Source organism: Manis pentadactyla, chromosome 5 (assembly GCF_030020395.1).
Source record: "Manis pentadactyla isolate mManPen7 chromosome 5, mManPen7.hap1, whole genome shotgun sequence".
Classification (NCBI taxonomy): domain Eukaryota; kingdom Metazoa; phylum Chordata; class Mammalia; order Pholidota; family Manidae; genus Manis; species Manis pentadactyla.
Window position 1 is genome coordinate 62451745 of NC_080023.1, and position 13161 is coordinate 62464905.

At 45.1% G+C, this 13161-nt stretch overlaps 1 protein-coding gene across 1 annotated transcript in view; it reads right to left on the reverse strand.

The window, feature by feature from the left end:
- Positions 1-6955, reverse strand: part of SCARB2 (scavenger receptor class B member 2) — a 71212-nt gene extending 64257 nt beyond the window's left edge. Inside the window, exon 1 of the mRNA XM_036927497.2 lies at positions 6541-6955. Coding sequence (XP_036783392.2) covers positions 6541-6657 — 117 coding nt within the window. The 5' untranslated portion in view covers positions 6658-6955. The remainder of the gene's footprint in view (positions 1-6540) is intronic.
- Between the last annotated feature and the right edge of the window lie 6206 nt (positions 6956-13161).

A 13161-nucleotide genomic window follows, 5' to 3' on the forward strand; every position in this document is an offset into this window, starting at 1 on the left:
CAGGTGGGTAAGGTATGTAAATGAAGTGGGTGTGACTTTATACACGTTTACACACCAAACTTCAGTGCTAATATTCACTTCACAAGTACGAATTCACATTCTTAGAAATGGGCCATCTCCCACTTTTGTTAAGCATACGACCCTCCCAGGCTAGCTTTCATTTTCCCTGTTTCGGTAAAAAGGGTCAGATATAGACAGATATTTCTCTACTCTGAGAAAGACAACAGAGCAAGCTCGATGACAAAGGGCACCTTCACTGGGCCCTGAGTCAGGGCACCAGCAAGAGCGCCAAGGACCACGGGACAGGGAGGCAGGCCCCGTCGGAGGGCAGCCTCTGCGCTGCTCGGACTGCCACCACATGGGTCTGTGGGGGCCAGCGCTGCGGAGCATCCGCGTGTTCCAAGAGAAGCTGGAAATCTGATTACTGGGAGAGGTTTCCAGGTTTTAAAGGCATAAACTACTAGCGAAGTAAACATGTGACCTGGCTTATGGAGTAGAACAACAAAATGCAAACAAAATCATCCCCAAGGACGTATGTTTTCATCTACTCAGCCTCCCATTTGTCCAAGCAATACTCACTGACCATCTGTTTTGTAGGACATTGTATTTGGTGACAGAGGAAGATGATACAAAGCTAAATGTGGCAGGACCCCTACCTACAGAGAGAGCTTTCAGGATAGCTTTCAATACTAAATTATGTGACATGGACTGAAAACCCCTGGCAGGGCTGAGGCTAGAGGGGGATTATGGAGTAATTCAGTTATGGAGATGCTCATGTTCCAGTCTAGTTTGATTAGCACACAGGGTAAGTAAGGCTGGGGAGCCGCTGACCTGCATCACTGACAGCCTGAACTACTCTGTTCAACACTGGACTCATGGGACCTGAAACAACTAAAAATATGTAAAACACACAGCAAAATCCTGGTGGTGTGAAAACATTAATAATGTAGTCTTCAAATGGGTCTTACAGAGATTTAACAGGGATATTACGTTATTTTTAAAAATTATTCTAAAAATCAATATAATTAAATGAAAACTAGAGCAACAGTTCTCAAAGTCTGGCCTAAGGACCCCTGGGGGTCCCCAAGATTCTCTCTGGGAGACCACAAGGTCCAAAGTATTTTCAGAATAATACTAAGATATCATTTGTCTTTTTCACTCACATTCTCTCATGAGCATAGAGTTTTCCAGAGGCTACACAACATGTAGTAGTATCATTGCTCTGAGAGCTAATGGAACTTGGGCTTGTGTATTCTTGTGCTTTACAAATTGATGTCTTAATTTCTAATACTGTAAATACTGCTAGATAAAACCCACAAAAGCATAAGTTCTTTGGGGTCTTCAATCATTTTTAAGAGTACAAAGGGGCCTGAGCCCAAAAAGTCTGAACTAGATTACAGCTTCTGTAAGGGTAGGGACTGTGTCTTGTTTACTGTTGATTTATCCATAGCTCTTAGACCCCTGCCTCACAAATGGTCCACACTCAGTAAATATTTGCTAAATAAACGAATCACTGCCAGAGTATTTACCTACAGGTGCCTTTATATAGAGAGAGAGCAAACACTGAAAACTAGCTTTTATTCTCTTCAGTTGCTTCTGACTAGTTACCAGCTTTGCTGAAAAACAGTGCCTTCGTTTAGCTTATCATACATATACATGATATAAAATATATTATATATACAATATATATATTGATGATATAGGCCATAAATGCCTAGTCACTTGGCCAACATCCTATATTTTCATTAATGATCTTTGAATCCCACCTGCTGATTCTTCTCCGGGAAACAAATAAATGCCTGGCAGAACAGAGGCCCCTTTGCTGCAGCCTGACACAGTGAAATCCTGCACTTTAGTAACCAAGAAGGCAAAATGGTTCTCACAAGCAAGAACCTTCCCTTCCCTCCCCAAAATCTTTCTTTTAATGCAAACTTGCAGAATAATAGTAATTACTAGTACTAATATCCTCGGCTAAAATTATCATCTCTTTTATATATCAATTATACCAGCTGAAATTAAAAATGAATAGAGTGGGAACAGAAGTACCCCATTTTTGTAAAGTATATGTGTTACTACACATGCATAAATACAAATGTGAAGTAATCAACAATATGTTAACAGTAGTTCTCTTTGCTTTATTCATTTCTGTGTCTGGTTTTTTATAATGGCATGCCTTTCTTTCATCAGTAACACAAACAAAAATAAAGCACAAACTACAAAGGTTTAAAAAAAACTGCCATCCCAAGGAGTGAGAACATGGGCAAACATAATCACCACTAAAACCCATCACCAACTTCATAGCAGCTCTTTACCCTGGGAGCCATTCCATTCAGCAGGTCTGGTGGAGGTCTGTATTTTTTAAATCTCTACAAGTGATTCTGATGTGGTTCCTAGAGTCTCAGGACTACACTGAGAACTACTGGTTTACTCCATTGTCTTAACCATTAATAATTAATGCACTCGTGCTCACCATGAATTAGTAAGATGTTGAAAGAAACATAATACGATTTTTTGGTATCACAAGATCATGTTTCTAAAAGCCAGGAAGGGATTGGATAATTTTGTTTAGGGATTAAAGAATCCAACAAGGAACTGCCTCTGTTTACGTTTTCTGCTTCTGCTGAGCCAATCACATTACCCTGCTACAAATTTGGAAAGGAGAAACTAAGAGACAAAGCATGGAAGGCTCAGCAGCAGGAGGGTCACCTAGGGTTAGGCTTAGGAAACCCCAGATGAGTAAACAGCCCAGGCCTAACAAGTAAACAGAGGGAGCTGATTGGTAGGGAGGGCAGACGGAGGAGGGGAAGTCAGAGTGTGCCTGGGACCTGCTGACTTTCCAGTTTCCACTGCACTCTCAGGAGGCCTTCCTGCACACGGTTCTCACTCTTAGATTTCTATGAGCTTCCTCTTCCAGCTTTAGAAAAATTTTTAAAATCCTGCCTTTCTTGAGCTAGCTAGAGTGGGTGTCAGCTCCCTTGAGAGCACTGTTCCTCTTTAATGCCAAGAAGTGGAGGGCAGTGTGGTATATAAGGATAGAATTTATTGTCCCAAACAAGAATCTCTTGAAAGCAAAGAGGGTGCTAGTAATTATGCTAGGACAATAGGTATAAATAAACCAGGACTGTTACAGGCAAAGGGAGTTGTATGGTCATCCTTAGGATGGGAAAAGTCAGTTAGGAGACCCAGCTTACAAGCCTAACCTATCCGTTTGGCCTTGACTACATTTCCAGTGTCCCATAAATAGAAAGGCAATTTGATACTCACCTATTTTAAAGCTGACATAGTCTCAGTTTTCTTGACTATAGAACAACAGATTAAGTGATGCCTAAGGCTTTTTCTTATTAAGATTCTAAGTCTTTCTAACTCTGAAAAGAGGCAACTCAGTAGATGAGGTAGATAGGCTACTGTTTGTTCAACTTGATCCAAGTATTTGTAAATGACAGAAAAGGAATTTGAATCAAGTTCTGCTCATTCTTGGAATACTGTTCTTTCAACTAAAATGATCAGAAGTAAGGCAATCAGCATTTATTATGTACCAACTACATACCAGGCATCATGCCAGGTGCCACGTGCCAGGACAATTAGTGGGGTTACCAAATCACATGTAATGTAAAATGCTGCACTCCCAGGCGCAAAGGAGGAAAATAGACTGCTGGCTCTCTGCAAAGCCCTGTCTTCAGGGAGGTCAAAACACGTGACAGAGAAGACCAGAATATCCCCCAGGAAGTGGATGTGGGCAAACAGGAGGGAAGCATTAGCACGCCTCTTTTGCAACTGAAGAAAATGAAGCAGAAACAATCACAGGACTTGCCCAGTACAAGGCAGTAACGAGTGAGGCTAAGAATGGACCAGAATTGTATTGGCTCCTTCCACTCTCTTCACTGGCCAAAAGCAAAACATTTCAGTCACTTACGGTCACTGTGGGGTTCAAGGCCAATTATCACTTGAAGCAAATTCTTCTGATAGGAATTAATGGTACTAAGTTTCTCACAATTAGCCAAACATACTTGTTAGAATTTTAATTTCATCCTTTTTCTCTCCTGTTTTTGATGTAGACAAGACAGGGCATGGACAATCTAAAATGAAAAAAACTAAAAAATGGTAGTATCAAGTGACTTATATTATAGCTTAAAGTCAAGTTATAAGTGAATTGTTCCGTAATAATGCCAATGGAAATGATGATGGTGGCCATAACTGACCACCTATTCCATGCTTGACACTGTGTTTTGTGCTTTACACAGATCACCTCACTCAGTCTCACAATAGTACATACACAGTGATCCAGGGTTCATGTGAAGCTTGTACAATGTGAGGACACCCTTACAAAGAAAAATACAATTTTGATATAGGATTATGTACAGGGCCCATTGGAAAGGCCCATACAAGTCTGGGGTGCAAAGTGTAAGCTTTGTGAGCTTCACAGTCAATGTACTGCTGTGCTCAAAACAGTTAACATCTTTGCTTTTCCAAGTAATGAAACTGAGGCTTAGAAAAGTTAAAAATAGTAAAAAAGCTTGTAAATGGCAAAGCTAGGATTCAAACACAGGGTGTCTGACTTCCAATCTCATGTACTTTTTCTTTGCTTATGTGGCTTCCAACAAAAATAAAGCTGTTATCATTTACAAAGCACTAATTATATCCCATGAAAATTACAGCCATTTTCCCTAGTAATTCTTATAACCTCTCTATGTATGTGAGTTTTTATTGTCCCCAATTACAGTTGGGGAAGCCGAAAGTCAAGAAAGGTTAAATTAAGCACCTAGCCCAAGTGACCCAGTGGTACATGGTGGAGACAGGATTCATGCTCAGGAGTGCTGACCTGCAAAGTTCGTACTCTTTCCGGCTATCCCAGGCTACAGGCGTACAGCTGATCCAGGAGAGCCAAGTGGTGATGCTAATGCCCGACCTCTGGTTGATTTACAATATCCCCTCATGCGTCCACTGAAACTAGCCCAGTCATTTGGTTTCATACACAACAGTTTGCAGTGTTCTTTAACAGGCATGGCCAATTGTGAAAGTCCACTTCCTTGTACCATACTTTATTAGCTAGATCAGAGTCCATTCCTCATAGAGAAACAATGTAGAAAAGTCAATCACCAAATATCAATGCAAACAAAAGCCCTAGCCAAGCTGCCCTGCAGCCACGCTTGTGCCCCCCATAAAATGGAGACCCAAAGAAGACTGGTGATATCTGACGTGCTGGGGAGATCACTCATCTCATAGGCTCTCCTGAAAGCCTTCTAAAGCCTAGAAAATTCACATAGTGACTTTAATTGGATTGCTTAGTTCTAGTTACCCAAGCAAGAGTTTACATCCTTAAACAATGTTGCCATGGATTTGCTGGTGGACAGGAGTAGAGAGGATTGTGTTTGTCTTTTTCTTTGAACATGGATGCTCAGGGGGAAAAAAATGGTCTTTGAGAAGCTCAGACATGGGCTTTATCTTCCCTCAGCAATGTGGAATTTTTTTAAATTAAATTCTGCTTTGCCTTGAATTTTTTTTTAGTTGTCTTTAACTGCCAGATTTCAAATAATTGATGGTTTTTGGAAACCTCTATTAAAGGACTATGTCTGTTGCCACCTAGAATGAGACAACTGTACTACCCAGGAATACAGTAATCAAATCGGAAGAGGCCTGGATCTGGCCACCGGCAACCGCAAACCAGAGGGGTAAATTAAGCACGCAGTGAGCGCTAACAAGAAAAGCTGCTCCAACGACTTTTTTTCCTTTTTAAAGGAAAAAGTGATCCCAGTAACTCTCTCTGGTTCCTCTTTCCACACAAATCGGTAGGTGTGGGTGAAAGGGCAGAAGAAATGAGCACAGGTGAAGGCAAACGATGGAGAAGTCTTCTGAAATGACCAGCTCTCCAGCCCCCATCCAGGGGGAAGAGACAGGGTCAGATCCTTCTAAGAATGTAAATGCATCTTCGCCTGAAGCTTATGGCTATTTGAGAAGAGCAAGAATCTGTGGTGAGACAAAGCAACACATACTGTTGGTACAAGATACCAAGCTGCTAACTCAACGGGTAAGCACTTGATGGACTGAAATGTCACCCAGCCCGGCCCAGCCCAGGAAGGCAAGAGCACAAGGGACCGCACACCCGCTTCTCACCCCCTGCCCCACGCCACTTCAAAGGCCACGGCAAGCAGCCTGCAAACCTGCTTTCTCTGGGGCATCCTTCGTTTAGTTTTGTTTCTTCCTTAAGTGGGAGGTGATGAGTTTGGGCTCAACAGAGATTGGGGTGTGGGGAGGGCGTTGAGGGGGATGCAAATAACAGAATGAGCGAAAGCCTTTTTAAAAAGTCTAGATCCCTAGTCTTATTTATTGTTATAAGGGAAGCGCAGTCATTTCCATTCCTTTCCAACCTTCTTTAACCCTTACCTACCAACCCAAGAAGACAAGGAAGAAAGGAGGGTCTGTCCGGGTACAGATGTTCGCTGCACAAGGTTCAGCACTGGGACGGTGGGCTCAAAATATCCCCCACCCAACACGCCTACACACACAGACACACACACACACACTCAGCCCGCCACGCCTCACCTTCTGGACCGTCTGGTCTACGGCTTTCTGGAAGACCCGGGCCACCAGCAGCGCGACGCTGGTCACCAGCAGGAGTAGGGACAGCGTCCCCACCGTGTAGAAGCAGCACCGGCCCATTCTGCTGGCCGCTCGGGGGTCGGCTGCGCCGGTCGGTGACCCGACAGAAATGGGGAAGGGGCCGCACTAGCGGCCTGAAGACCCGCGACCCTCCTGCACCCGCGGCCCGGGCGGAGCGCCCGGCTCCAGAACACGCGTCTGGGCGAGGGGGCCAGAGGTGCACCTGGCTGGCCGACCAGGTAGTGGAACCTCTCGCGTCGGTTTCGGTTTTCCTTCTCTGGGCAGCCGCGGCGCCCGCCTGGCGCAGCTCAAAACGAGAAGGCAGCGCGCAGGGCCTGAGGCTCGCCAGCCCGGCTCCCTGCAACCCCGGGCGGCGGCAGCCGGCAGCTGCGCGGCGAGGCGGGAGGGGCGGAGGCTGAGCCCGCAGTCATGTGCCCTGGGGCGGCGGCCGCGATTCGGCCCGCGCGAGCCCAGGCGGGTCCCGGGCGGCCCGGCGCCTGCGCCTCCCAGACCGCCTCCAGGCCCCGCCGCGCCCCCCGCCCAATCCCCTCGCCGCAGGCTGCGCAGTGTTCTCGAAAGTCGCCCGTGCTCGTCGACTTGTTCGCTTACCTACTCCGCAGATGTGTGCTGCAGTCCTCGCAAGCGCCAAGCGCCGGGGATGCAGGATGGATGGACATTGCCTCTGCTCTAGATGAGCTTACCAGTTAGCTGAGACAGTTAACAGCAATTAAAGCACAATGTGACAAGTGCGTTTACCAGGTGCGCGCTGAGATCGGCGCCAGCACACGCGTGTGGCCCGAGTGACTTAGAATCCCACAGATGAATTGGGTCTTGGGGGATATGTAAGGGTCTGTCACGTGAGGCGTGTGTACAAAGGAGGGAGGAGGCATTTAAGGAGAAGAAAAAGGTGTGCTAAGACATTGGTGAAAAAAAGATTGGAAGGAAATTCCTTTGGACGGTGGACTCAGCTGTGCAAAGTGCGGGGTGGGAGGTGCTGAGGCCCCTTGGGTCAGACTTTGAAGAACTTTTTGTGTCTCATAAAGAGGTGGGAGTTTATCCCTCAGCAGAGGGAGTCAGCAAGAAGCTTCAAGCAGGTGGCCCCAATGTTGTTCACATCTGCTTGATCGCCATTATATTCCAGGCACCCAGGATCAAGCCTACTTAATGAGTATTAGTTAAATGAATCTCAACCCTATACCAGGCCTTGCCTAGGTGCCTACACACACCCATGTGTATTTTAATGGGAGCCTTGGGAGTAGGTGGTGGTTTGTCTCAGTATGCCCAAAGCGGAGACTGACAGGAGCCCTGTGCAAAAGGTTTATGAGAGAATATGGACAGGGAGCTGAACCTAGGGTGCCGGTGTGATTTTGGTGAAGGAGAGAGGCAAAGAAGGAAGCATCTTATAATACAGGGCAGCTCTAAAAAAGTTCAGCAAGGTCATTGTGGAGGGTCCTCAAGCCAAGCTGGCCTGTCCCAAGAGTCCAGCATCTCCCAGGAATAGGCATCCCACGCTTAGTCATGGGCTGGGAGCAGCACTTGGAAACTGGCCTCCACACCAGGCTGGGGATGAACATCAGAGATAGGTTTTAGAGCCTAGCAGATGGTCTGCTCAGTCATGCTCTGCACTGGAGGATCTGGAAGTACATTCGCTTGGCTGCTATAGTAGTAAGATTCCCATTTTACGCACAAGGAAACCATGGCTCTGAGAGGTAAGTAACCCAACAAGCTCAACCTGTTGCTGAGTGGTGGCTCCTGCCCGGACTAGAATGTAGGCCTGGTGGCTGCCAAAGCCCTCGGTTTTTCTACCCTGTGTACTGCTGCCTCCCAGCTGCCACCAGTGAGAATCTGGGAACAGGGAGTTCCGCTGGGAGACTTTGCTAAGAACTTAGTGAGATGCTGTGATGCATTAAAAATGGTGGCAAATTCTTTGACATGCCTCCTGTTGAAGGGTGGGAGCTATAACTTTTCCTTTTGAAATTGGGCTGGATTTAGTGATTTGTTAAACTAATTTAGTGATTTGTTAAACTATGGTGGAAATCACCATATACTAGAACTTGTAACGCTAGGTCATAAATGCCTTGCAACCCTGCCTGAGCCTCTGGAAATTGTTGCTCCTGGAGCCCTGAGCCACGGCTAAGCCCAGCTGCCATGAGGCCTCCATGCCAGGGAGAACCCAGGAGACCACAGGGAGGGGCTCTGAGCCTGTGGGAAGAGATACGCCCTGCGGGCCCCCTGCTGGTCAAGCCATTTGAGTCATGGGCCCCAGACCTGGGGAGCAGAGTGGTCCCTGCCTTGATCTGCCTGAAATGCAAAATAAAAGGTTGTTGTTTTAATCCACTAAGTTTTGACATAGTGTGTTACTCAGTTTTAGTTAACTGGAAGAAATTGTGAGGGCAGGACGGAGCTCGGGACATTGGCAGTGACAACAGCTGCATATTCCCAGCTCCACCAAAGGTCTTCAAGCAGCAGCCCAGAGGACCAGGCCTAAGGGAGGGGGGTCTGGAATGATTCCCTTTTCCAAGACTTGAAGCCAGTGTGACTGGGTAGCCAGCCCTCATGTGCCCACAAATGGCAGCCTTTCTGTACTCCCATGGTAAAGGTCTGTCTTGCCCTATCTCTGCTTTACATTCCAGCTATCTGCCTTAGCCCTGCCCTGTACCCCAGTTGGGGTAAGGGACTAGGCTAGCCTGCTGATCCATTTGTCACCTTCCTAGGCATTGACTGGGGTCCTCTTCAGTCTGTGTGTGCCTTCTCCTTCATTAACTAGAAAAAATATTTGGTAACCTACCTGCCTGAGTATTTGGCACCCAGGAGTTCATGCTTAAATTGAAGCCTCCTACCCCATCTCCTGACTCAAACCAGAGTTTCTGTTTGCTGGCTCCGTTCTCAAGAGCAAATTCCATAATTACCTGTGCACCAAACCCTGGGCCACCAATCCCAGGCCACTTACCTTTTCATTGCTCATCGAGGTCCCTTCTTGCCTCTTATCTGGGCCACTAGGGGAATGTCTGACTATGGGGATGAGAGATGGACCAGATTTGGTAAACATGCCTCAGTGTGGGAGAGTTTCTGAACAAGGATTTCCAACTCAGTTGCCCTCAGTTTACCTTGCCTTTGAGGCTCTGTCATTCAGGCCTCACCATTCTGTTCTTTCCACTGTGTCAGGGGTTGGCTAGGCTGCTTCCCCTTTAAAACTGTGGTCCAAACTGGACAAAAACCACATTCTTGGTTCCTCTTAACACAGCTGACCAGACTAGCATTTAAAATATGTACTAGACACTAAGAGAGAATAAAAAGGACCTAATTACAGAAAATATAAACAGCTTAAAAGAAAACACAAAAGCTCATGCTCCCAACATAGCAGTCTGCTGTCCTACAGTACTTTCTGTATTATCATAAAGAGCTGACACAATATTTTAGCACCTGGCCTGGCTGTCTTTCTATACAGTTCCATCTTTTTCCCTGCCCCTTGGCAGCTACTGACAGAGACTTTGCCCAAAGCCCCAGAATTCCCATACACTTGAGACCTCCTCCTCATTTCTCATCTATAGGATGTGTCACTTCCACCGCTAATTGGCATTATTAAGTCGTTTTTTGTGTCATAGGATCATCTAACCCTACAGGTGAAACTATACCTCTACTTGCAGGGGTGCTGCCTCATGGCAGGTACAAAGACTAATAACCCCCTGTAACTCTCTGGAGGGTCAGACAGTGTGGGAAGAGATTACTGCTGCTACTGATTAGATGGGAGGCCGATGCCCTGGCAGGAATCAGGAATTTTCCCAATGACCTCTATACCTAAAATCAAAAGAACAAGACTTTGAGAAGAACAAATGCCCTTATGAATGAATGTTGGTGCCTATTGCAAATTATACCATCATTCAGGAATCAGAAAGAACTTCCTTTAGACTCTAAGACAGGCTGTCAGACAGCTGACTGTAAGAGGGGGAAGCAAGAAGAGCTCTTGGGCCTGACCTCAAATTTAAGGTATTGATATTATATTTACAGGAGATTAATCATAGTCATTGTGTGCTTTTATGTTAAAAGTATTAATGAATTAAAAGTAAACATTTAAAATACACCACAATTTTTAAAACCCTGTATGGCAGAGATGTCTAAACAGAACTGTCAGCATTCTTCCTTTCTTTGTAGACTCTTGCTGCACCTCAAAGCAAAGGTGGAGATTATTCGCCTCCCCTTAAATCTGGGCTAAGCTTGTGATCTGTCAGCCAGTCAAGTGTGATGGGACCGATGACAGCATGCTGGATCCAGGTCTAGGCCTGAAGGGGCCTGGCAGTTCCTCCCTTTACCTACTTGCAATTCAGCTGCCAAGTGAGGAGCTGATGCTAGCCCAGTGGGAGACAAGAGGCCACCTGGAGAGAGATTCTGGAGAATGAGAGGCCCTCAGGGAAGTCACAGTCCATCTAAGCTCCCAGCCTATGAATACAGCCCTGTGCCCTGTGGAACAGAGGTGATGCGCTCTTCCTGCTAAACCCCACCCAAATCACAAAACTATGAGCAAGTGAAGGGCTGTGTAGGAAGCTTCTGAGTGTGGGAATGGTTTGTTACTCCCTGGTAGATAACTGAAACACCATGGTTTGTTATTTATTAATTATATTAATATTCCAGGAAGCTAAAAAGCAATGAAAGTGGCCCCAGGCCTTGCTTACTTTGTGATAGGCCTGGCTACAAGGTATTTCTAAAATTCTTGGCTTTCTGGCTGTTATTTGAAGGTGTTCTATAAAATGTACCATCACACCCTAGTGATTTGATAGTTATCATTTCCCTGAGCAATGCAAAATCCATGAGAAAAAAGTTGTCTCCTCCTTTCCAATCCTCCCAGTCATCCCAGACATCTTAACATTTACAGAACTTATTTATGTGACAAGTTGCAGCTCCCTGGAGTAGTTGCTTTACCATTTATGTATCACATTCACAGCATGCCAGAGCAGAGGGGATCTGTGAAGTCCTCCATGATCCTGTCTGCTGCCTCTCCTCCAAGCAGGAAACCCAAAAGCTTCCTCCTCCTCATCTTCGTACCCCAGTCTAGCAGGATCTTTTCTAGTTTGCTTGTGTTTTGGTTTGGTTTTATTCTGTTTAGGGTTGTGCCCTAGTGTTGAGAGCGAGAGTCCTTCTGCCTGCCTGGACTTGGTATTGGACTAGAAGGCTGAGCCAGGAAGGAGCTGTATGTTCCTGTAGCCTCACAGTGGCTACAAATATAATTTCCAATGAATGCTCTGATGTGAAAGTATTCTAATCTGTTCTCACTTGAGGTAGTTTGTTGGTATTTTCTAGAAGCAAATGGAGCTTGAGTTGTGTGTTAAGATAGCCATTGAACTCCGTGTGGCAAAGCCAGCATATTATGAAATATCACACTGTGCACATTATGAAATCAGGGCTAAATAAACAACACAAGAGTTTCAGGTTATTCTCTAATGATTTATTCCATGGGTAGATGTGGTTTTAAATCAGTATCTACCTCTGGAGGAGAGAAAGGGTCAATGGGGAGGAGAAAGGGGACACCCTGAGGGTCAGGGCCGTCTGTGTCAGCCCTGAGTTGTGTGGAGGAAGTGGGGGGCAACAGGAGCAGTAAGGGTTGGGGGTGAGGGCTAAGGTAATAGACTATATTAAAGGTAAAAATAAGACCTACACCTCACTTCCTCACCTCTACCCCAGTGCAGAGGACTCCTGAGCACCACCTGACCACATTCCCTGAACTTCTTTGAAATTATTACCTGGAAACCTCCTGTGCAGATCCAACTTCAAAGATTGTTATTGAGCTAACTTTACAAATGTTGGTTTAGAAACATTTCTAGTTCCCTGATTAACAACAAACGCTGTCTCTTTTTAGCCTCAGTGAAGATGTATTAGAATATTCATAACTACTGATTGTTCCAACTGCATTGAAAGCTTTCTTGAGGCATACTGTTTTCCTGCATTTCTAATTAAATCAGAGGAGACAAAGACACTGTGTCTTTCAAAAAGCTAAACACAGCCTTACCATATATTCCAGAAATTCCTCTCTTAGGCATATACCCAAAAGGACTGAAGACAGGTGCTCAAATAATTGTACATAAGTGTTCATAGTAATACTAGTCAAAGGTAGAAATTACCCAAATGTCTACCAGCTGATGAATGAATAAACCAAATATGTTGATACATGCAATGGAGTATCATTCAGTCATAGAAAGGAAGGAGGTACTGCTACATGCTAAGCATGGATGAATCTTGTAAATAGTATGCTAAGTGAAAGAGACAGACCCAAAAGGTCACATACAGTATGATTCCATTTATGTAAAATATCTAGAAGGAAAATCTTAGAAAACAAATTGGTGGTTTCCAGGGATGGGGGTAGGAGGGAATAAGGAGTGATCATTTAATGGGTATGAGATTTTCTTTTGAGGTAATGAAAAGTTTAGGAACAAGATAGAGGTGGTGGTTGTATGACAATTTGATTATACTCATGTCATTGCAGTGTGCACATTAAAACAATTGGTTTTTATATTATGTGAATTTCACTTCAATGAAAAAATACAAATCACAGAGGAATTTATTTTATAAGAC